The 24,089-nt window shown below is 43.3% G+C and overlaps 1 protein-coding gene across 2 annotated transcripts in view; it reads left to right on the plus strand.

The window, feature by feature from the left end:
- The window catches only part of LOC110509541 (solute carrier family 12 member 2), a 139,578-nt gene that overhangs the window by 96,694 nt on the left and 18,795 nt on the right, over window positions 1-24,089 (plus strand). Inside the window, exons 18-23 of one of the 2 annotated variants that reach the window (XM_021590462.3) lie at window positions 1,703-1,809; window positions 3,502-3,581; window positions 4,402-4,542; window positions 15,620-15,667; window positions 20,288-20,404; window positions 20,872-20,983. In XM_021590462.3, the coding sequence (XP_021446137.2) occupies window positions 1,703-1,809; window positions 3,502-3,581; window positions 4,402-4,542; window positions 15,620-15,667; window positions 20,288-20,404; window positions 20,872-20,983 (605 nt within the window). The remainder of the gene's footprint in view (window positions 1-1,702; window positions 1,810-3,501; window positions 3,582-4,401; window positions 4,543-15,619; window positions 15,668-20,287; window positions 20,405-20,871; window positions 20,984-24,089) is intronic. The other variant, XM_021590463.3, reaches the window with a different exon arrangement.

Here is a 24,089-nt window from a genome sequence, read left to right on the forward strand (position 1 = left end):
AGCTTACAGACGGTAGGCAATTAAGGTCACAGTAATGAAAACTTAGGACACTACATAAGCCTTTCTACTGACTCTGAAAAACACCAAAAGAAAGATGCCCAGGGTCGCTGCTCATCTACGTGAACATGCTGCAAGGAGGCATGAGGATTGCAGATGTGGTCAGGGCAATAAATTGCAATATTCGTACTGTGAGATGCCTAAGGCAGGGCTATAGGGAGACAGGACGGACAGCTGATCATCCTCGCAGTGGTAGACCACTTGTAACAACACCTGCACATGATCGGTACATCCGAACATCACACCTGCGGGACAGGTACAGGATGGCAACAACTGCCCTAGTTACACAGGAACACACAATCTCTCCATCAGTGCTCAGACTGTCCGCAATAGGCTGAGAGAGGCTGGACTGAGGGCTTGTAGGCCTGTTGTAAGGCAGGTCCTCACCAGACATCACCGGCAACAACGTCGCCTATGGGCACAAGCCCACCATTGCTGGACCAGACAGAACTGGCAAAAAGTCCTCTTCACTGACGAGTTGCGGTCTTGTCTCACCAGGGGTGATGCTCGGATTTGCGTTCATCGTCGAAGGAATGAGCGTTACACCGAGGCCTGTGCTCTGGAGCGGGATCGATTTGGAGGTGGAGGATCCGTCAGGCAGGGCTATAGTAACACCTGCACATGATCGGTACATCCGAACATCACACCTGCGGGACACACCTGTTGTCATTGCAGGCAATCTCAACGCTGTGCGTTACAGGGAAGACATCCTCCTCCTTCATGTGGTACCCTTCCTGCAGGCTCATCCTGACATGACCCTCCAGCATGACAATGCCACCAGCCATACTGCTCGTTCTGTGTGTGATTTCCTGCAAGACAGGAATGTCAGTGTTCTGCCATGGCCAGCGAAGAGCCCAGATCCCAATCCCATTGAGCATGTCTGGGACCTGTTGGATTGGAGGGTGAGGACAAGGGTGCCTTGGTGGAAGAGTGGGGTAACATCTCACAGCAAGAACTGGCACATCTGGTGCAGTCCATGAGGAGGAGATGCACTGCATTACTTAATGCAGCTGGTGGCCACATCAGATACTGACTGTTACTTTTGATTTTGACCCCCCCTTTGTTCAGCGACACATTATTTCACTTCTGTTAGTCACATGTCTGTGGAACTTGTTCAGTTTGTCTCAGTTGTTGAATCTTGTTATGTATATACAAATATTTACATATTTACACACACACATATGCTGAAAATGAACGCAGTTGACAGTCAGTGATTTTTTTCTGAGTTTATATTTGAATTCTACTCTGTTTTCCCTAGAAACACATGCCTTTGGATTTATGCTAAATTTGACAATTTTTTTCCTGAAGTTCAAACACATTGAATCAAAGTGCATGATAATATATTGAAAACCATTGTGGTGTGGAGTTGAGGTCAGTTCCAGTTCAACTCCATGGAATTGTCAAATTACATGGAAAACTAGAATTAAAAAAAGATCCATGGATCAAGATTGAATTAACCCCAATGCAGGTGATATACTTTAATGTTATGATTGCTGGCCAAACATACTTTTTCATGCTTGATAGCGATTGCGTAAGCTGATCTTTTGGGAGGTGCAGCACCCTGTCAAATTGATCTACAGATAGGGATTCATTTAGTAGTGGCTTTAGGTTGGTCTGACCTGTTCTCCCCTCTGTTTTACCCAAGGCTGCCGGACTGGGTCGCCTGAGGCCCAACACTCTGGTGATTGGCTACAAGAGTGACTGGAGGGACGGAGACATGATGAACGTGGAGACCTACATCCACATGATTCAGTGAGTAAACAAACGGGGGCTTTGCAAGCCACCTCATCAAAAGGCCGTCCACAAAGATGCCCGATCTAGAACAGTCATTGTTTTAAAGCATGAACATGAGATGGGTTGTGAAGATAACATGCTTAGTCACAAAACCAAAGTACTCTATATGGAATACTACACACACACACACACACACACACACACACACACACACACACTAGTTTGGACTTCTGTCAACTTTTATTCAGTCGCAAATCAAATGTTAAGCAACAGATGGCTGGACGGTCCACTGTCCTTCTCTCAGCACATATCAAAGCTGCAGGCTAAAGTTAAATCTGGACTTGGTTTCCTTTATCATAATCGCTCCTCTTTCACCCCAGCTGCCAAACTAACCCTGATTCAGATGACCATCCTACCCATGCTAGATTACGGAAACTTAATTTATTGATCGGCAGGTAAGGGTGCTCTCGAGCGGCTAGATGTTCTTTAACATTCGGCCATCAGATTTGCCACCAATGCTCCTTATAGGACACATCACTGCACTCTATAGTCCTCTGTAAACTGGTCATCTCTGTATATCTGTCACAAGACCCACTGGTTGATACTTATTTATACAACCCTCCTAGGCCTCACTCCCCCCTGTCTGAGATATCTAATGCAGCCCTCATCCTCCACATACAACACCCGTTCTGCTAGTCACATTCTGTTAAAGGTCGAACTGGACAGTTTTCTCAATCATGGACTCTCTTACAGACAGTTGTGGCTGCTTTATGTGATGTGTTGTTGTCTCGACCCCCTTGACTTGTGTACTTTTGTCTGTGCTCAATAATGTTTGTACCATGTTTTGTGCTTCTACCATGTTGTGCTGCTGCCATGTTGTGTTCCTACCATGCTGTGTTATGTGTTGCTGCAATGCTATGTTGTTTTAGGACTCTTTATGTAGCTTTGTGTTGTCTCTCTTGTCGTGATGTGTATGTTCTACTATATTTGAATTTAATTTATTTTTATTTTTAATCCCAGCCCCCGTACCTGCAGGAGGCCATTTGCCTTTTGGTAGGCCATCATTGTAAATAGGAATTTGTTTTTAACTGACTTGCCTAGTTAAATTTAAATTTAAAAAATAAAAAAGACTGAAATGCTTACTTACTTACCTTCCCAACAATGCAGAGAGAAAGAAAATAGAGAAATACTAGAAAAGTAAAATATGTTATACACAAGTACAGATAACTTGGTTATAAGATGATGACCAATGGATTTAGACTGAATCAGTTCCTGGCGTAAAGTGTGGGGATTATTGTATTAGATTGGAAGGTTAGAGATGGTTCAGCCCCAGCATATTAAAACCTATGCTAATACTCATAGCAATGTGCTCTTTAGTTTTCCTTTCATGCTAGCTTCTACTATACACTTACATCAATGCAGTTTTATAGAATGGGTGAAGTCATGCTTTCACATGGTCTGTGAAGATCCCATCTCTACCAGTAAGGCATTTAACGTTGCCTTTCGAAACTTGGCCTCTTTCATTGCGGCTTGAGTTCTTAGCTTGTTTGTTTGCGGTAACCTTGTTAAAGTGCGTATGCGTGTTTAGTCTGAGTGGAAAACTGCACGTTTAATGTAGTTTGTTGTACACATACACACAGGCCCTGCTCAGGGTCAAGCGTCTTCCGGTAAAACGCAAACAGAATGCGTTTGTTTGTTTGTGCCTTTCAGCGATGCCTTTGACTTCCAGTACGGTTCCGTGGTCTTCAGACTGAAGGAGGGACTAGACGTATCCCACATCTCAGAACAAGGTGTGTGTACACACACACACACACTGAAACACTTTTGTACCAAATTACATGATGTACTTACCCACCCACACACACACACACTGAAACACTTTCGTACCAAATTACATGATGTACTTACCCACCCACACACACACACACTGAAACACTTTCGTACCAAATTACATGATGTACTTACCCACCCACACACACACACACTGAAACACTTTCGTACCAAATTACATGATGTACTTACCCACCCACACACACACACACAAACGACTAATCTTATCAGCTTGTCTCATTTGTTTCCTCCTAAAACTTTATTCAGTTATTGAGAAAATGAATTCAGCACTAGTATTTTGCCATGTCATGTTAATTTGTTCAGCGCAACGATTGTGTCTGGGCCAATTTTCAACTTCACAGGGAATCGAGATTGAGGTGTGGTTGTTAAACTAAAGTTGGAGAGAGGTGAATAAAAGGGATTTTTCAGTAGATGAACCTTCAAAAAACAGTCCAGCTGCAGATTATAGAAGTTAGGCTCTTTTGATTTGTTCTCACGCAGTCACTCCCTGTTAACCTTCCTATTCCTCTTCACTGATTAAAGGTTCACATTTTCTGAGGACGATCATTTCTTGGTTGAAGAGTAGATACTCACTCTTGTTTAAGTTGTATTCCACTTACATAAATAGCCCATGCTATTTTCCAGGTAATTGTTTTTTGACATTTACAAGATGTTATTTTTTCTCTAGGCTAATAGTTTATCTTCACTGGTCATTTGTTAACAAACATTAACAGAATGTCCAGTAAACATGGTTAATGGTTTCGCTTTGACGTTTCACAGATGACCTGCTGTCGTCACAGGAGAAGACGTCAGGAATGAAGGATGTGGTGGTGTCCATCGACATGAAGGACTCTGACGGAGACTCATCCAAGCCTCTGTCCAAGGCCACCAGTGTCCAGAACAGCCCAGCCATGCAGAAAGGTCAGGTGTCATTCTAAAGTAACCCACATATAAACACTGAGTGCCTTTTTACACCAGTGGTTGTGCGCACATACCTGATTCGGCTAATCGAGGTCCCGATTGCTGTGCAGGACGGAAACACTCTTCAGCTCTGAAGGAGCAGGAAGGTTGGTCACCAAATTTTTTACAACTTCACATTGGGATATGTAAAATTAGGCGTTTGTGAAATCACAATGTGAACGTGCTGTTTTGGCTCTTGAGGAAGGGGTTTCAGATGTAAGAATTCTGAAAGCAGTTTACCGCCACACGCTGATCCCCCTCTAGATCTCTCAAAGGCCTCCCTTATGCTCCTCCAGCCAGCCAGTCACTTGGCTACACTGAGTGCCGGGCCTGTAAACCACTCTACTCAGAGAGGAAGTGGACTCTGACCCTGTGACCCCCAGCCTTCCCACTGGGCCCAGTCTGTTAGTCTCCACAGCACACAGATGGCTTTACTACAGAGTGTGTGTCCTTGTTTGTTTACACACACATTTGTGCATATACACACACATACACGAAAACATCTCATGCATGTACACGCATGTGCTCACACACAGGTGGCTTCAAAATTTTGTCTGTCTGCTGCCTCCTTAAACTGTGGACAAATAAACAGGGAAACTGTTCCCACATGTCTTACTGACAGGCTGGGATCTTTAGTTGATTCCCGACAATTCTACTTATGCCACACACGTCACGTTTAATTGAATCCTCCCATAGGGAGTCCCATGTCCGTGACCCTGTGGGTAGGCCTGGGCGATATGGCCTAAAAAATAATGTCAATTTTTTTTTTAAGACCTAAGGATGAATAACAATATTTTATTTATTTACCTAGTGAAGTCGGTTAAGAACAAATTCTTAGCTACAATGACGGCCTACCCCGGCCAAACCCGGACGATGCTGGGCCAATTGTGGGCCGCCCTATGGGACTCCCAATCACGGCCGGATGTGATACAGCCTGGATTCGAACCAGGGACTGTAGTGATGCCTCTTGCACTGAGATGCAGTGCCTTAGACCAAATGATTATTTATTCTTAACTGACTTGCCTAGTTAAATAAAAAGTGAAATAAATAAAACAGCCTTATTCTAAAATTTATTCAACAGTTTTTTTTTCCCTCAGTCTAAACACAATGACCCATAATGACAAAGTAAAAACAGGTTTTTAGAAAATGTTGCTAATTTATTTTTAAAAATTAAACTGAAATATCACATTTACGTAAGTATTCAGACCCATTACTCAGTACTTTGTTGAAACACCTTTGGCAGCCATTACAACCTCGAGTCTTCTTGGGTATGACGCTACAAGCTTGGCACACCTGCATTTGGGGAGTTGCTTCCATTCTTCTCTGCAGATGCTCTCAAGCTCTGTCAGATTTTATGGGGAGCGTTGCTGCACAGTGATTTTTTTTCAGGTCTATATAGACATGTTTGATCAGGTTGAAGTCCGGGCTCTGGCTGGGCCACTCAAGGATATTCAGAGACTTGTCCCGAAGCCACTCCTACGATGTCTTGGCTGTGTACTTTGGGTCATTGTCCTGTTGGAAGATGAACCTTTGCCCCAGTCTGAGGTCCTGAGTGCTCTGAAGCAGGTTTTCATCAAGGATCTCTCTGTATTTTGCGCCGTTCATCTCGATCCTGACTAATCTCCCAGTCACTGCTGCTGAAAAAAATCCCCACGGCATGATGCTGCCACCACCATGCTTCACAGTAGGGATGGTGCCAGGTTTCCTCCAAACGTGACGCTTGGCATTCAGGCCAAAGAGTTCCATCTTGGTTTCGTCAGACCAGATAATCTTGTTTCTCATGGTCAGAGTCCTTTGGGTGCCTTTTGGCAAACTCCAAGCGGGCTGTCATGTGCCTATTTACTGAAGAGTGGCTTCTGTCTGGCCACTCTACCATAAAGGCCTGATTGGTGGAGTGCTGCAGAGATGGTTATCCTTCTGGAAGGTTCTCCTATCTCCACAGAGGAACTCTAGAGCTCTTTCAGAGTTACCACCGGGTTCTTGGTCACCTCCCTGACCAAGGCCCTTCTCCCCCGACTGTTCAGCTGTTCAGTTTGACTGGGCGGCCACCTCTAGGAGAATCTTGGTGTTTCCTATCGTCTTCCATTTAAGAATGATGGAGGCCACTGTGTTCTTTGGGACCTTCAATCCTGCAGAAATGTTTTGGTACCCTTCCTGTCTCAGAGCTCTACAGACAATTCCTTTGACCTGATGGCTTGGTTTTTGCTCTGACATGCACTGTCAACTGTGGGACCTTATATAGATAGGTGTGTGCATTTCCAAAATCATGTCCAATCAATTGAATTTACCACAGGTGGACTCCAATGAAGTTGTAGAAACATCTCAAGGATGATCAATGGAAACAGGATGCTCAACTTCAAGTCTTATAGACTGAATACTTAGTTTTTTTTATGACTTTTTTTTGTGTTTAAATACAAAAAATGTCAAACAACCTGTTTTCGCTTTGTCATTATGGTGTATCAAATCAAATTTTATTGGTCACATACACATGGTTAGCAGATGTTAATGCGAATGTAGCGAAATACTTGTGCTTCTAGTTCCGACCATGCAGTAATATCTAACAAGTCATCTAACCTAACAATTTCACAACAACTACCTTATACACACAAGTGTAAAGGAATGAATAAGAATATGTACATAAAAATATATGAATGAGCGATGGCCGAATGGCATAGGCAAGGTGCAGTAGATGGTACAGAGTACAGTATATACATATGAGATGAGTAATGTAGGGTAAAGTGGCATTGTTTAAAGTGACTAGTGATACAGTGCCTTGCGAAAGTATTCGGCCCCCTTGAACTTTGCGACCTTTTGCCACATTTCAGGCTTCAAACATAAAGATATAAAACTATATTTTTTTGTGAAGAATCAACAACAAGTGGGACACAATCATGAAGTGGAACGACATTTATTGGATATTTCAAACTTTTTTAACAAATCAAAAACTGAAAAATTGGGCGTGCAAAATTATTCAGCCCCTTTACTTTCAGTGCAGCAAACTCTCTCCAGAAGTTCAGTGAGGATCTCTGAATGATCCAATGTTGACCTAAATGACTAATGATGATAAATACAATCCACCTGTGTGTAATCAAGTCTCCGTATAAATGCACCTGCACTGTGATAGTCTCAGAGGTCCGTTAAAAGCGCAGAGAGCATCATGAAGAACAAGGAACACACCAGGCAGGTCTGAGATACTGTTGTGAAGAAGTTTAAAGCCGGATTTGGATACAAAAAGATTTCCCAAGCTTTAAACATCCCAAGGAGCACTGTGCAAGCGATAATATTGAAATGGAAGGAGTATCAGACCACTGCAAATCTACCAAGACCTGGCCGTCCCTCTAAACTTTCAGCTCATACAAGGAGAAGACTGATCAGAGATGCAGCCAAGAGGCCCATGATCACTCTGGATGAACTGCAGAGATCTACAGCTGAGGTGGGAGACTCTGTCCATAGGACAACAATCAGTCGTATATTGCACAAATCTGGCCTTTATGGAAGAGTGGCAAGAAGAAAGCCATTTCTTAAAGATATCCATAAAAAGTGTTGTTTAAAGTTTGCCACAAGCCACCTGGGAGACACACCAAACATGTGGAAGAAGGTGCTCTGGTTAGATTAAACCAAAATTGAACTTTTTGGCAACAATGCAAGACGTTATGTTTGGCGTAAAAGCAACACAGCTCATCACCCTGAACACACCCATCCCCACTGTCAAACATGATGGTGGCAGCATCATGGTTTGGGCCTGCTTTTCTTCAGCAGGGACAGGGAAGATGGTTAAAATTGATGGGAAGATGGATGGAGCCAAATACAGGACCATTCTGGAAGAAAACCTGATGGAGTCTGCAAAATACTTGAGACTGGGACGGAGATTTGTCTTCCAACAAGACAATGATCCAAAACATAAAGCAAAATCTACAATGGAATGATTCAAAAATAAACATATCCAGGTGTTAGAATGGCCAAGTCAAAGTCCAGACCTGAATCCAATCGAGAATCTGTGGAAAGAACTGAAAACTGCTGTTCACAAATGCTCTCCATCCAACCTCACTGAGCTCGAGCTGTTTTGCAAGGAGGAATGGGAAAAAATGTCAGTCTCTCGATTTGCAAAACTGATAGAGACATACCCCAAGCGACTTACAGCTGTAATCGCAGCAAAAGGTGGCGCTACAAAGTATTAACTTAAGGGGGCTGAATAATTTTGCACGCCCAATTTTTCAGTTTTTTATTTGTTCAAAAAGTTTGAAATATCCAATAAATGTCGTTCCACTTCATGATTGTGTCCCACTTGTTGTTGATTCTTCACAAAAAATTACAGTTTTATATCTTTATGTTTGAAGCCTGAAATGTGGCAAAAGGTCGCAAAGTTCAAGGGGGCCGAATACTTTCGCAAGGCACTGTACATTTATTACATTGGGTAGATTGTTACTTACCCTCACCACCTGGGGGCGGCCCGTCAGGAAGTCCAGGACCCAGTTGCACAGGGCGGGGTCGAGACCCAGGGTCTCGAGCTTAATGACGAATTTGGAGGGTACTATGGCGTTAAATGCTGAGCTGTTGTCGATGAACAGCATTCTCACATAGATATTCCTCTTGTCCAGATGGGTTAGGGCAGTGTGATTGCGATTGCATCGTCTGTGGACATATTGGGGCGGTAAGCAAATTGGAGTGGGTCTAGGGTGTCAGGTAGGGTGGAGGTGATGTGGTCCTTGACTAGTCTTTCAAAGCACATCTTGATGACGGAAGTGAGTGCTGCGGGGCGATAGTCATTTAGCTCAGTTACCTTCGTTTTCTTGGGAACAGGAACAATGGTGGCCCTCTTGAAGCATGTGGGAACAGCAGACTGGGATAAGGATTGATTGAATATGTCCTTAAACACACCAGCTGGTCTGCGCGTGCTCTGAGAACGTGGCTGGGGATGTCGTCTGGGCCGGCAGCCTTGCAAGGGTTAACACGTTTAAATGTTTTACTCACGTTGGCTGCAGTGAAGGAGAGCCCACAAGTTTTGGTAGCGGGCCGTGTCAGTGGCACTGTATTGTCCTCAAAGTTAGCAAAGAAGTTGTTTAGTTTGTCTGGGAGCAAGACATCGTGGTCCGCGACGGGGCTGTTTTTCCTTTTGTAGTCCGTGATTGACTGTAGACCCTGCCACATACGTCTCGTGTCTGAGCTGTTGAATTGTGACTCTACTTTGTCTCTATACTGACGCTTAGCTTGTTTGATTGCCTTGCGAAGGGAATAGCTACACTGTTTGTATTCGGTCATGTTTCCGGTCACCTTGCTCTGATTAAAAGCAGTGGTTCGCGCTTTCAGTTTTGCGCGAATGCTGCCATCAATCCACGGTTTCTGGTTGGGGAATGTTTTAACCTGTCTATGACTGGAACCCCGTTCCGCTAGCGGTACCCCTCGCCAACAGCCAATGAAATTGCAGGGCGCCGAATACAAATCAACAGAAATCTCATAAATCAAATTTCTCAAACATATACAAGTATTTTACACCATTTGAAAGATAACATTCTCGTTAATCCAGCCACAGTGTCTGATTTCAAAAATGCTTTACAGTGAAAGCCCCACAAACGATTGTTAGGTCACCACCAACTCACTGAAAAACCCAGCCATGTTTCCAGCCAAAAAGCAGAAATAGAGATAAATTTAATCACTAACCTTTGATGATCTTCATCAGATGACAATCATAGGATTTCATGTTACACAATACATGTATGTTTTGTTCGGTAAAGTTCATATTTATATCCAAAAATCTTATTTTACATTGGCGTGTTATGTTCAGTAGTTCCAAAACATGCAGTGATATTGCAGAGAGCCACATGAATTCACAGAAATACTCATTATAAATGCCGATGAAAATTCAATTTTTAGACATGGAAATATAGATACACTTCTCCTTAATGCAACCGCTGTGTCAGATTTCAAAAAAACTTTGGCCTCAGAGCCCAAACCAGCCAGAGAAATATCCGCCATGTTGGGTAGTCAACATTATTCATAAATAGCATTATAAATATTCACTTACCTTTGATGATCTTCATCAGAATGCACTCCCAGGAATCGCAGTTCCACTATAAATGCTTGTTTTGTTTGATAATGTCCATCATTCATGTCCATTCTGTCCAATAGCTTCTTTTGTTAGGGCGTTTGGTAAACAAATCCAAATGCGCGATCTGGTCCATTCGGACAAAACGTTCAAAAAGTTATATTACAGGTCGAAGAAACTTGTCAATCTTTAGGATGTTTTTATCATAAAAGTTCAATAATGTTCCAACCGGAGAATTCCATTGTCTGTAGAAAAGCAATGGAATGACAGCTGCCTCTCAAGTGAAAGCGTGTGACTGAGAACGAGGCTGTAGGCAGACCACTGACTCCAGGAGCTCCAGGAGCTCCCATCCACATCACAGTAGAAGCCTGAAACAACGTTCTAAAGATGGTTGACATCTAGTGGAAGCCTTAGGAAGTGCAACATAACCAATATCCCACTGTGTATTCAATGGGGTGAGTTCAAAAACTACAAACCTCAGATTTCCCACCATTCAAACAGTTTTAGAAACTTCAGAGTGTTTTCTATCCAATACTAATAATAATATGCATATATTAGCCTCTGGGACTGAGTAGGAGGCAGTTCACTCTGGGCACGATATTCATCCAAAAGTGAAAATGCTGACCCCTAACCCAAATAAGTTAATAGACACTGTGGTTACAACATCACCGATGCACTTGCTAATAAATTCATTCACCGAATCAGCGTATTCATCAATGTTGTTGTCCGACGCTATGCGGAACATATCACAGTCCACGTGATTGAAGCAATCTTGAAGCGTGGAATCCGATTGGTTGGACCAGCGTTGAACAGATCTGAGCACGGGCGCTTCCTGTTTTAGTTTCTGTCTATAGGCTGGGAGCAACAAAATGGAGTCGTGGTCAGATTTTCCGAAAGTCGGGCGGGGGATGGCTTTATGTGCGTCTCGGAAGTTAGAATAACAATGATCCAGGGTTTTGCCTGCCCGGGTCGCGCATTCGGTATGCTAATAAAATTTAGGGAGCCTTGTTTTCAGATTAGCCTGGTTAAAATCCCCAGCTACAATAAATGCAGCCTCAGAATATGGGGTTTCCAGTTTACATAGAGTCAAATGAAGTACGTTCAGGGCCGTCGAGGTGTCTGCTTGGGGGGATATACACGACAGTTATTATGATCGAAGAGAATTCTCTTGGTACATAATGCGGTCGGCATTTGATTGTAAGGAATTCTAGGACTTGAGTTCCTGTATGTTGTTGTGATCACACCACGTCTCGTTAATCATAAGGCATACACCCCGCCCTTCTTCTTACCAGAGAGATGTTTGTTTCTGTCAGCGAGATGCGTGAAGAAACCAGGTGGCTGTACCGACTCTGATGGCGTATCCCGAGTAAGCCATGTTTCTGTTGGCGTGATGCGTGAAGAAACCAGGTGGCTGTACCGACTCTGATGACGTATCCCAAGTGAGCCATGTTTCAGTGAAACAGAGAACATTACAATCTCTGATGTCTCTCTGGAAGGCAACCCTTGCTCAGATTTCGTCTACCTTGTTGTCAAGAGACTGGGCATTGGCGAGTAGTATACTCGGGAGCAGTGCTCAATGTGCCCGTCTACGGAGCCTGACCAGAAGACCGCTCCGTCTGCCCCTTCTGCGGCGCCGTTGTTTTGGGTCGCCGGCTGGGATCCGATCCATTGTCCTGGGTGGTGGACCAAACAGAGGATCTGTTTCAGGAAAGTCGTATTCCTGGTCGTAATGTTGGTGAGTTGACGTTGCGCTTATATCCAAATGTGTGTAGAGTTTTTAAAATTTTAAATCCATTTTAGAATAAGGCTGTAACGTAACAATATGTGGAACGAGTCAAGGGGTCTGAATACTTTCTTAAGGCACAGTATTATCATTCGCATGATAATTTAAAAACATATTACTGTGCAGCAGACCAGGTACTTCTATGCGTGCTCAGGTGCACACAATCATCAACATTTATAAGTACAGAAAAACCAGACACGTGCTCACATGGAGCCCTCCAAACAAAATAAGATTTAAAAAATGACGGTTATGAAATAAAGAAACTTGTTTTTCACAAGTGTATCATGTTGTGAACTCTGCAAACAATGTTACCACTCAGATAATGATAACTGTAAATTAATGTAATTAAGACATGCATTAACAGAAATGTATGGAATTAACTGTACATTCACTACTGGTGACATGTAACGGGGAGTTGGTTTTAAAAAATCAATGGGCAAACCATTCACATTGAAACGATGAATTGGCGGGAGACAGCTGTGCATTCTGGGAGACAGCTGTGCCACGCCTCCCCTTCTTGTCTCAACATTTTACATTTTACTTCACCAGTGGTGTAAAGTACTTAAGTAGTACTTTAAAGTATTTTTACTTAAGAAGTGTTTTGGGGTATCTGTAATTTACTTTTTACTTTGACAACTTTCACTACATTCCTATAGAAAAGAATGTACTTTTTACTCCATACATTTTCTCTGACACCCAAAAGTACTCATTACATTTTGAATGCTTAACAGAACAGGACAATTGTCCAATTCACTCACTTATCAAGCGAAAATCCACGGTCATCCATACTGCCTCTGATCTGGCAGACTCATTAAACACAAATGCTTCATTTGTAAATGATGTCTGAGTGCTGGAGTGTGCCCCTGGCTATCAGTTAAAAATAAAAAATTAATTGTGCTGTCTGGTTTGCTTAATATAAGGAATTTTAAACGATTTCCACTTTTACTTTTGATTCTAAAGTATATTTAAAACCAAATAGTTTGACTTTTACTCACGTAGTACTTTAGTGGGTGACTTTACGTGAGTAATTTTCTATTAAGTTCTTACTTTTATTTAAGTATGACAATTGAGTACTTTTCCATCACTGTATTTCACACACATTTGAGATGCTTTTCATTGACTGCCGCAACTCCATAAATCAGCAAGACCTATTGCCACACACGCTGCCCAAGTTGAGGAATTCCCTAATGAGCTAATGATCCTCTGTGGCTAAGTCATGCTTTCTGGTGAAGTATTTTGAAAAAATATTAGTCGGTTTCTGTAGAAACAGGAGTAATTACATAATTTTGGCAAATGTATGTCCATTTACTCCCCTATTGGACCCACCACTATGCCATTTCTCTCCTGTTCTATTGGTTTTTGCATCAACTTTCTTTCGTTGTCCAGAATCCAAAGGCACAATCCTTGTCATATTAGCAACCCATCCTAGTTGTTGCATCTTCAGATTTTTCTAACAGAGAAGTTTCTAACAGAGATTTTTGTCTGTCACACATGGAACCTTTATCAGGTGACCTGTTTAGAATGGTCTTTTCCCACTAATTGCATTTTGGCAAATGTTTACAGAGTTGCGTGTTCTGTTAAGATTCATTAACATAATCTAAATGTGATTTCTGTGATTCTGATCATGGGCGCCCTAATAGGTTATGCACCAAATGCAATTTCTCAAATGGCCGGTAAATTAAAATGAAAATGATGGGTCCGGTCGGTAAATTAAAATATTCCTGGTCACGTTGTCCGGCACCACGTTTTCCCTAAAGGAAACCCTGGTGTTCACTACATAGTGAACATAGTGGGCCAAGTGACAAAAACAGTCAAATGCAGATGGTAATTTCTGTAATCGGCTTAGCAGTAAGCAATGCTTAATGCCGGAACCTTTTATTATTTTCTCAGAACTTGTCCAGATTATTTATTTATTTAGTCATTTTCCACAACATTATTCTCCATCTTCTCACACTTGCGAACCTCGACCACAAAACCTCTCCAAAATACTTTAGTAGTGAGGGATTTAGGCCAAGGCTTTGTATGTTTTAACCCTCTAAGTTTGATGTCTGCGTCCCCGCAGAATTCTAATTAGCATAATAAAATATCCTCATAAAAATCTGTCAGTTTAAAACTAGAGATGTTTTTTTTCATTGGATGCCATTCAATCCACCGCATCCCCCTATGCTGCATTTACGCATCTGCGGTGACAGGCTGGCTAGGCTGGGCTACACACTAGTATGATCCCTCTGTGGAATGGTGAGACTCTCACGAACATGCACGTCGGTTGTTTTACTCTAAGACGCCCACTGGCCTCACAAGACTCGTCTGAAGGTCCCCTGGTACCAGTCAAAAAAATTAATGGAAGTATATATGGAGACTGTTTAGTGCCAAAAAATGTGTTAAAAACATGTCAACAACAGCAACCAAAAAAAGATTGATCTTTCTTACATCTCTCAGATATAGAGCAGACACTAGAGAACAAACTTATTTGGATTTTTGGGGGACTGTCCATGTAGTGAGTGATTCTGTTATTTCATGTGTTTGTTTGGGCTAATAGCAGTAAGGACAAAATACATTTTCTATCAAAAAAAATGTTTCAACTTCAAGGGGTCTTAAAATTCTAAATCAAACAGCTAAATAATCTTTGGTATCCCCTCCCTTCAAACAATTGCATATTGCTTAGTAGAACAACCCCCCCAATCCCCCGGCTTTGACTCGGTTTAGACTCTTATGGGTTAAACTGTCAAGTTGTCGTGAAGCAGTGTTTCTCAAATGGTTGAAGTTGCAGCCAATCATTTTTGTCTCTGTGAAGACTAAAGAGTGTGTCCTGGCTATAAACACTGGTTTCGCTAACTTGGCGTGTCCCAAAAAATGTACAAAGTGTTCATCCACTAAGGTGCCTTCATCCACTAAGGTGCCTGCTAAGGCAGTGGTGGAGTTTTCCGATTACACAATTTCTAACCATTGCCTGGATTCAACATTTATTTCCTGAGGGACCCCAAGTGTGTGTGCTTGTGTGTTACCGCTGATGCCTTTTCCATTGGAGCCTATTCCATCTCGTTTGGCGCAGGGATAAATGACACAGCGGCCCCCTGACACCCCACCCCCAGAACAGACCCCTCATTGTAGCGGTGCTATTGACACATGTTTTCCATCATGGCGACAGCAGAAAAATCGTTAACCCCTCTATTCTCTCTCGCTCTTTTTTTTTTTTTTTTTACATGATCCAGATGACGATGACGAATGCAAAGCTGCAACGAAGCCCCTATTGAAAAAAGGCAGGCAGTCCACCTTTTTGAGTTGCCTTACTTTTCCTTTTCTCTCCTTCTATTACTTTCACTCACTTGCACACGTACTCATTCTTTGTCTGTTACGTAACCGTATTTAAATACAACATGTTTCTTGTTCTCACTCTGTCATGAGCATTCGAAAAGCCGTTGAACCTGGTTGAGTTTGGTTTTCTTTTTCTCTTCTATTGCTCTCACCCTCATGCACATCCTCCTGTCCTCTTTGTGCTCCTAACTCAATCCGTCTACCTGTAGCTCTAGCGCAGTCTCTGAAGCGCCGTTGCACATGCGTGTGTGTGTACATCTTCTCTGTGGCAGTGTGAGAGGGTCTTCCTCTTTGTTCTTAGCTGTGTGTGTGTGTGTACATATGCTCTGTGGCACTGTGAGAGGGTCATCCTCTTTGTTTCTTAGCTGTGTGTGTGTGTACATCTGCTCTGTGGCAGTGTGAGAGGGTCTTCCTCTTTGTTCTTAGCTGTGTGTGTGTAGACATCTGCTCTGTGGCAGTGTGAGAGGGTCTTCCTCTTTGTTTTTTAGCTGTGTGTGTGTGTACACATCTGCTCTGTGGCACTGTGAGAGGGTCTTCCTCTTTGTTCTTAGCTCTGTGTGTGTACATCTGCTCTGTGGCACTGTGAGAGGGTCATCCTCTTTGTTCTTAGCTCTGTGTGTGTACATCTGCTCTGTGGCACTGTGAGAGGGTCTTCCTCTTTGTTCTTAGCTCTGTGTGTATACATCTGCTCTGTGGCAGTGTGAGAGGGTGTCTTCTTCTTTGTTCTTAGCTGTGTGTGTGTACATCTGCTCTGTGGCAGTGTGAGAGGGTCTTCCTCTTTGTTTTTTAGCTGTGTGTGTGTATACATCTGCTCTGTGGCAGTGTGAGAGGGTCTTCCTCTTTGTTTTTTAGCTGTGTGTGTGTGTATACATCTGCTCTGTGGCACTGTGAGAGGGTCTTCCTCTTTGTTCTTAGCTGTGTGTGTATACATCTGCTCTGTGGCAGTGTGAGAGGGTGTCTTCCTCTTTGTTCTTAGCTGTGTGTGTGTACATCTGCTCTGTGGCAGTGTGAGAGGGTCTTCCTCTTTGTTTTTTAGCTGTGTGTGTGTGTATACATCTTCTCTGTGGCACTGTGAGAGGGTCTTCCTCTTTGTTCTTAGCTCTGTGTGTGTACATCTGCTCTGTGGCAGTGTGAGAGGGTGTCTTCCTCTTTGTTCTTAGCTGTGTGTGTGTAGACATCTGCTCTGTGGCAGTGTGAGAGGGTCTTCCTCTTTGTTCTTAGCTGTGTGTGTGTGTACATCTGCTCTGTGGCAGTGTGAGAGGGTCTTCCTCTTTGTTCTTAGCTGTGTGTGTGTAGACATCTGCTCTGTGGCAGTGTGAGAGGGTCTTCCTCTTTGTTTTTTAGCTGTGTGTGTGTGTATACATCTGCTCTGTGGCACTGTGAGAGGGTCATCCTCTTTGTTCTTAGCTGTGTGTGTATACATCTGCTCTGTGGCAGTGTGAGAGGGTGTCTTCCTCTTTGTTATTAGCTGTGTGTGTGTACATCTGCTCTGTGGCAGTGTGAGAGGGTCTTCCTCTTTGTTTTTTAGCTGTGTGTGTGTGTATACATCTGCTCTGTGGCACTGTGAGAGGGTCTTCCTCTTTGTTCTTAGCTGTGTGTGTATACATCTGCTCTGTGGCAGTGTGAGAGGGTGTCTTCCTCTTTGTTCTTAGCTGTGTGTGTATACATCTGCTCTGTGGCAGTGTGAGAGGGTGTCTTCCTCTTTGTTCTTAGCTGTGTGTGTATACATCTGCTCTGTGGCAGTGTGAGAGGGTGTCTTCCTCTTTGTTCTTAGCTGTGTGTATACATCTGCTCTGTGGCAGTGTGAGAGGGTGTCTTCCTCTTTGTTCTTAGCTGTGTGTGTATACATCTGCTCTGTGGCAGTGTGAGAGGCTCTTCCTCTTTGTTCTTAGCTGTGTGTGTGTACATCTGCTCTGTGGCAGTGTGAGAGGGTGTCTTCCTCTTTGTTCTTAGCTGTGTGTGTGTGTACATCTTCTCTGTGGCAGTGTGAGAGGGTCTTCCTCTTTGTTCTTAGCTGTGTGTGTGTAGACATCTGCTCTGTGGCAGTGTGAGAGGGTCTTCCTCTTTGTTTTTTAGCTCTGTGTGTGTACATCTGCTCTGTGGCACTGTGAGAGGGTCTTCCTCTTTGTTCTTAGCTCTGTGTGTGTACATCTGCTCTGTGGCACTGTGAGAGGGTCTTCCTCTTTGTTCTTAGCTGTGTGTGTATACATCTGCTCTGTGGCAGTGTGAGAGGGTGTCTTCCTCTTTGTTCTTAGCTGTGTGTGTGTACATCTGCTCTGTGGCAGTGTGAGAGGCTCTTCCTCTTTGTTCTTAGCTGTGTGTGTGTGTGTGTGTGCGCTCTGATGTTGTATTTTCTTTCAATTTTTTCTTTCCTGAACTTCCTCAGTCCTAAGTGCCTGTTTCTTCTCTCTGCAGAGATGACAGTCTTCAGTACTTTGTCACTGTCTCGATCTGTTCCTTTCTAGCAGGCTGCTCTTTGGGTTTGTCTGTTTTTCTCTCTTCCTCTCATCCTTTCTCTCCCTCTCTGCCTGTGTCTCACTCTCCTGTTGTAATTGTCGTGCTTTTCAGGTACATCTGTTTGATATCCATTCTGTCACATTAGCCAAGTCACAGACATACACTCAGACAGTAGAGAAGGGAATGTTACAATAAAGACACTCACTGACTGCACACAGTACATTACACTGAGCCCACAGTTTACATTACACTGAGCCCACAGTTTACATTACACTGACCCCACTTCACATTACACCGAGCCCACAGTACATTACACAGAGCCCACAGTTTACATTACACTGAGCCCACAGTTTACATTACACTGAGCCCACAGTTTACATTACACTGAGCCCACAGTTTACATTAAACTGAGCCCACCATTTACATTACACTGAGCCCACTTCACATTACACTGAGCCCACTTCACATTACACTGAGCCCCCACTTTACATTACTCTGCGCCCCCACTTTACATTACTCTGAGCCCCCACTTTACATTACTCTAAGCCCACACTTTACATTACACAGAGCCCACACTTTACATTACACTGAGCCAACACTTTACATTACACTGAGCCCACACTTTACATTACACTGAGCCCCCACTTTACATTACACTGAGCCCACACTTTACATTACACTGAGCCCACAGTTTACATTACACTGAGCCCACAGTTTACATTACACTGAGCCCACACTTTACATTACACTGAGCCCACACTTTACATTACACTGAGCCCACACTTTACATTACACTGAGCACACCATTTACATTACACTGAGCCCACACTTTACATTACACTGAGCCCACACTTTACATTACTCTGAGCCCCCACTTTACATTACACTGAGCCCCCACTTTACATAACACTGAGCCCCCACTTTACATTACACTGAGCCCCCACTTTACATTACACTGAGCCCACTTTACATTACACTGAGCCCACACTTTACATTACACTGAGCCCACACTTTACATTACACTGAGCCCACACTTTACATTACACTGAGCCCACACTTTACATTACACTGAGCCCACACTTTACATTACACTGAGCCCACACTTTACATTACACTGAGCCCACACTTTACATTACACTGCGCCCACACTTTACATTACACTGAGCACACAGTTTACATTACACTGAGCCCACACTTCACATTACACTGAGCCCACACTTCACATTACACTGAGCCCACACTTTACATTACTCTGAGCCCACACTTTACATGACACTGAGCCCACAGTTTACATTACACTGAGCCCACAGTTTACATTACACTGAGCCCACACTTTACATTACACTGAGCCCACAGTTTACATTACAATGAGCCCACAGTTTACATTACACTGAGCCCACAGTTCACATTACACTGAGCCCACAGTTTACATTACACGGAGCCCACAGTTTACATTACACGGAGCCCACACTTTACATTACACTGAGCCCACAGTTTACATTACACTGAGCCTCCACTTTGCATTATACTGAGCCCCCACTTTACATTACTCTTTGCCCCCACTTTACATTACACTGAGCACACCGTTTACATTACACTGAGCCCACACTTTACATTACTCTGAGCCCCCACTTTACATTACACTGAGCCCACACTTTACATTACTCTGAGCCTCCACTTTACATTACACTGAGCCCACACTTTACATTACACTGAGCACACCGTTTACATTACACTGAGCCCACACTTTACATTACACTGAGCACACTTCAGAGATCGTTTCCATTTTACCGTGACTGTTAGATAAAAGCCACATAAGATCCCCACTTCCTTTGATTTCTATCACACACCCACACAGCCTGGTGCCAGATCTGTTTAGGCTGTCTTGCTAATGACCATAGTGCTTGTCTAGGATCAGGTCCTCCTTGTCCGTATAGTCTTATTCATTATGATCTGAAAGACCAAACGGATCCTAGACACTTTATGAATGTGGGCCCAGTCTGAGTCACACAGAGGAATTCCTAGCTAAGTCATCTCCCTCTTTGAGGATGCAGCTTCCTGTCCTGTCTTGATCTTAGTGTCTGACATAGCACTTTTTTGCCACACAGACAAGAGCCCCCAGAGGTTGAACGTGGCCGACCAGAGGCTGCTGGACGCCAGTCAGCTGTTCAAGAGGAAACAGGGCAAGGGCACCGTGGACGTGTGGTGGCTCTTTGACGATGGTGGTGAGTTTGGCCCTCCAAGACCACCAAGGGGGTGGTTTCTGGTTACTTTGTGCCTATTGGTTGCTGTTACAGAGCAACTTGGTTGTAGTTGGGAGTTTGACAAACACTGTATTGAGGACAGTCAATTCAGGAAGAGGTCTGAGCAGTCTAAAGCATGCTGCACTCGGAACTAGAATATCTCTTTGGTTGAGAATATTACTGGTTACTGGTCGTGAATATCACCAGTGAGTAACATATGCAACGAGAGTAACATGCCACTGAGAAATTAGAAAAATATACATTGGACAAGAGACTAACATTGCACCAACATGAATGGAGTAGGTACAACAGCCATGTAGACACTTTGGAAACATTTAAAGAGACCTTAGAGCGCGACCATAACTCTGCACATCAGTAAGAAGAGACTGGTGTTGCCGCATTGCACCAAAGACAGAGTAGTGACTGACTGTGTCTCTGTAATGTGACAGGCCTTACCCTGCTCATCCCCTACCTGCTCACCAACAAGAAGAAGTGGAAGGACTGCAAGATCCGCGTCTTCATAGGAGGCAAGATCAACAGGATCGACCACGACCGCAGAGCGTGAGTGACATTCTATTCACTACAGATCTATATTGCTTTCTATTCGCTGTAGATCTATACTGCCAATGGGAATGTATTGAAAGTATACTACATGACCAAAAGTATGTGGACACCTGCTCATCGAACATCTCATTCCAAAATTATGAGCATTATTATAGCTGGTCCCCGCTAGAACAGCCTCCACTCTTCTGGGAAGGCTTTACACTAGATGCTGGAACATTGCTGCAGGGACTTGATTCCATTCAGCCACGATCATTACTCAGGTCGAGCACTGATGTTGGGCGATTAGGCCTAGCTCTCAGTCGGCTTTCCAATTCATCCCAAAGGTGTTCAATGGGGTTGAGGTCAGAGCTTTGTGCTGGCCAGTCAAGTTATTCCACACCGACCTTGACAAACCATTTCTGTATGGACCTCACTTTGTACACGGGGGCATTGTCATGCTGAAACAGGAAAGGGCCTTCCGCAAACTGTTGCCACAAAGTTGAAAGCACAGAATCGTCTAGAATGTCATTGTATGCTGTAGCGTAGTGTGTGTGTGTGTGTGTGTGTGTGTGTGCGTGCGCGCGAATACATTTAAACACCGTTTTTCACAATTCCGGACATTTAATCCTTGTAAAAATTCCCTGTTTTAAGTCAGTTAGGATCACCACTTTATTTTAAGAATATGAATTGTCAGAATAATAGTAGAGCGAATGATTTATTTAAGCTTTTATTACTTTCATCACATTCCCAGTGGGTCAGAAGTTTTACATACACTCAATTAGTATTTGGTATTGCCTTTAAATTGTTTAACTTGGGTTAAATGTTTCAGGTAGCCATCCACAAGCTTCCAACAATTTTGGCCCATTCCTCCTGACAGAGCTGGTATAACTGAGTCAGTTAGTCGCACAAGCGAGCAAGGAGTTCTGCCCACAAATTGAGGTCAGGGCTTTGTGATGGCCACTCCAATACCTTGACTTTGTTGTCCTTAAGCCATTTTGCCACGACTTTGCAATATGTATGTGTACTGGAATTTACATACACTTTACATACAACCCATCTGAACAAGAGGAATATATGTAAGAATGCTTTTCATCGACTACAGCTCAGCATTTAACACCATAGTACCCTCCAAACTCGTCATTGTGTGCAACTGGGTCCTGGACTTTCAATTTCTCAATTGGATATAAGAGCAACTTCAGCTTACCAACATTATGACCAGAAGCGGATCCTGGACTTTCTGATGCGACGCCCCCAGGTGGTGAGGGTATGTAACAACATCTCCACCCCGCTGATCCTCAACACTGGGGCCCCACAAGGGTGCGTTCTCAGCCCTCTCCTGTACTCCCTGTTCACCCATGACTGTGTGGCCGTGCACGCCTCCAACTCATTCATCAAGTTTGCAGACGACACTACAGTGGTAGGCTTGATTACCAACAACGACGAGACGCCTACAGGGAGGAGGTGAGGGCCCTCGGAGTGTGGGGTCAGGAAAATAACCTCACACTCAACGTCAACAAAACTAAGGAGATGATTGTGGACTTCAGGAAACAGCAGAGGGAGCACCCTCTTATCCACATCGACGGGACAGTAGTGGAGAAGGTGGAAAGTTTTAAGTTCCTCGGCGTACACATCATGGACAAACCGAAATGGACCACCCACACAGACAGTGTGGTGACGATTGTTTACAGACAGATTATTTCACTTATAATTCACTGTATCACAGTTCTAGTGGGTCAGAAGTTTAAATACACTAAGTTGACTGTTCCTTTAAACAGCTTGAAAAATTCCAGAAAATTGTATCATGGCTTTAGAAGCTTCTGATAGGCTAATTGACATCATTTGAGTCAATTTGAGGTATACCTGTGGCTGTATTTCAAGGCCTAACTTCAAACACAGTGCCTCTTTGCTTGACATCATAGGAAAATCAGCCAAGACCTCAGAAAAGTAATTGTAGACCTCCACAAGTGTGGTTCATCCTTGGGAGCAATTTTCAAAACGCCTGAAGGTACCACGTTCATCTGTACAAACAATAGTACGCAAGTATAAACACCATGGGACCACGCAGCTGTCATACCGCTCAGGAAGGAGACGCGTTCTGTGTCCTAGAGATGAACGTACTTCTGTGCGAAAAGTGCAAATCAATCCCAGAACAACAGCAAAGGACCTTGTGAAGATGCTGGAGGAAACAGGTACAAAAGTATCTATATCCACAGTATAATGAGTCCTATATTGACATAACATGAAAGGCCGCTCAGCAAGAAAGAAGCCACTGCTCCAAAACTGCCATAAAAATGCCAGACTACAGTTTGCAACTGCAGATGTGGACAAAGATCGTACTTTTTGTCCTCTGGTCTGATGAAACAAAAATAGAACTGCTTGGCCATAATGACCATCGTTATGAACTGAAAAAGCCTGTGCGAGCAAGGAGGCCGACAAACCTTACTCCGTTACACCAGCTCTGTCAGGAGGAATGGGCCAAAATTCACCCAACTTATTGTGGGAAGCTTGTGGAAGGCATCCCAAAATGTTTGACCCAAGTTAAACAATTTAAATGCAATGTTACCAAATGCTAATTGAGTGTATGTAAACTTCTGACCCACTGGGAATGTGATGAAATAACAGCTGAAATAAATAATTATCTCTACTATTATTCTGACATTTCACATTCTTAAAATAAAGTATTGATTCAACTGACCTAAGACAGGGAATTTTTACTAGGATTAAATGTCAGGAATTGTGAAAACTTTAAATGTATTTGGCTAAGGTATGTTTGTAAACTTCCGACTTCAACTGTATATATATGTGTGTGTGTGTGTGTGTGTGTGTGTGTGTATATGTATGTATCTATAATATACACATATATGTACTGTTCAAAAGTTTGGGGTCACTTAGAAATGTCCACGCACACATTTATAAGCAACCATCACTCCAGTGTTCCAATAGCTAATCCAAGTTTATAATTTTAAAAGACTAATTGCACCTTTGCCTTGAAGGCCAGCATCCCGGAGTCGCCTCTTCACTGTTGACATTGAGACTGGTGTTTTGCGGGTACTATTTAATGAAGTTGCCAGTTGAGGACTTGTGGAGGCGTCTGTTTCTCAAACTAGACACTAATGTACTTGTC

The sequence above is a fragment of the Oncorhynchus mykiss genome, chromosome 29 (assembly GCF_057628025.1).
Source record: "Oncorhynchus mykiss isolate SJ-2025 chromosome 29, ASM5762802v1, whole genome shotgun sequence".
Classification (NCBI taxonomy): Eukaryota; Metazoa; Chordata; class Actinopteri; order Salmoniformes; family Salmonidae; genus Oncorhynchus; species Oncorhynchus mykiss.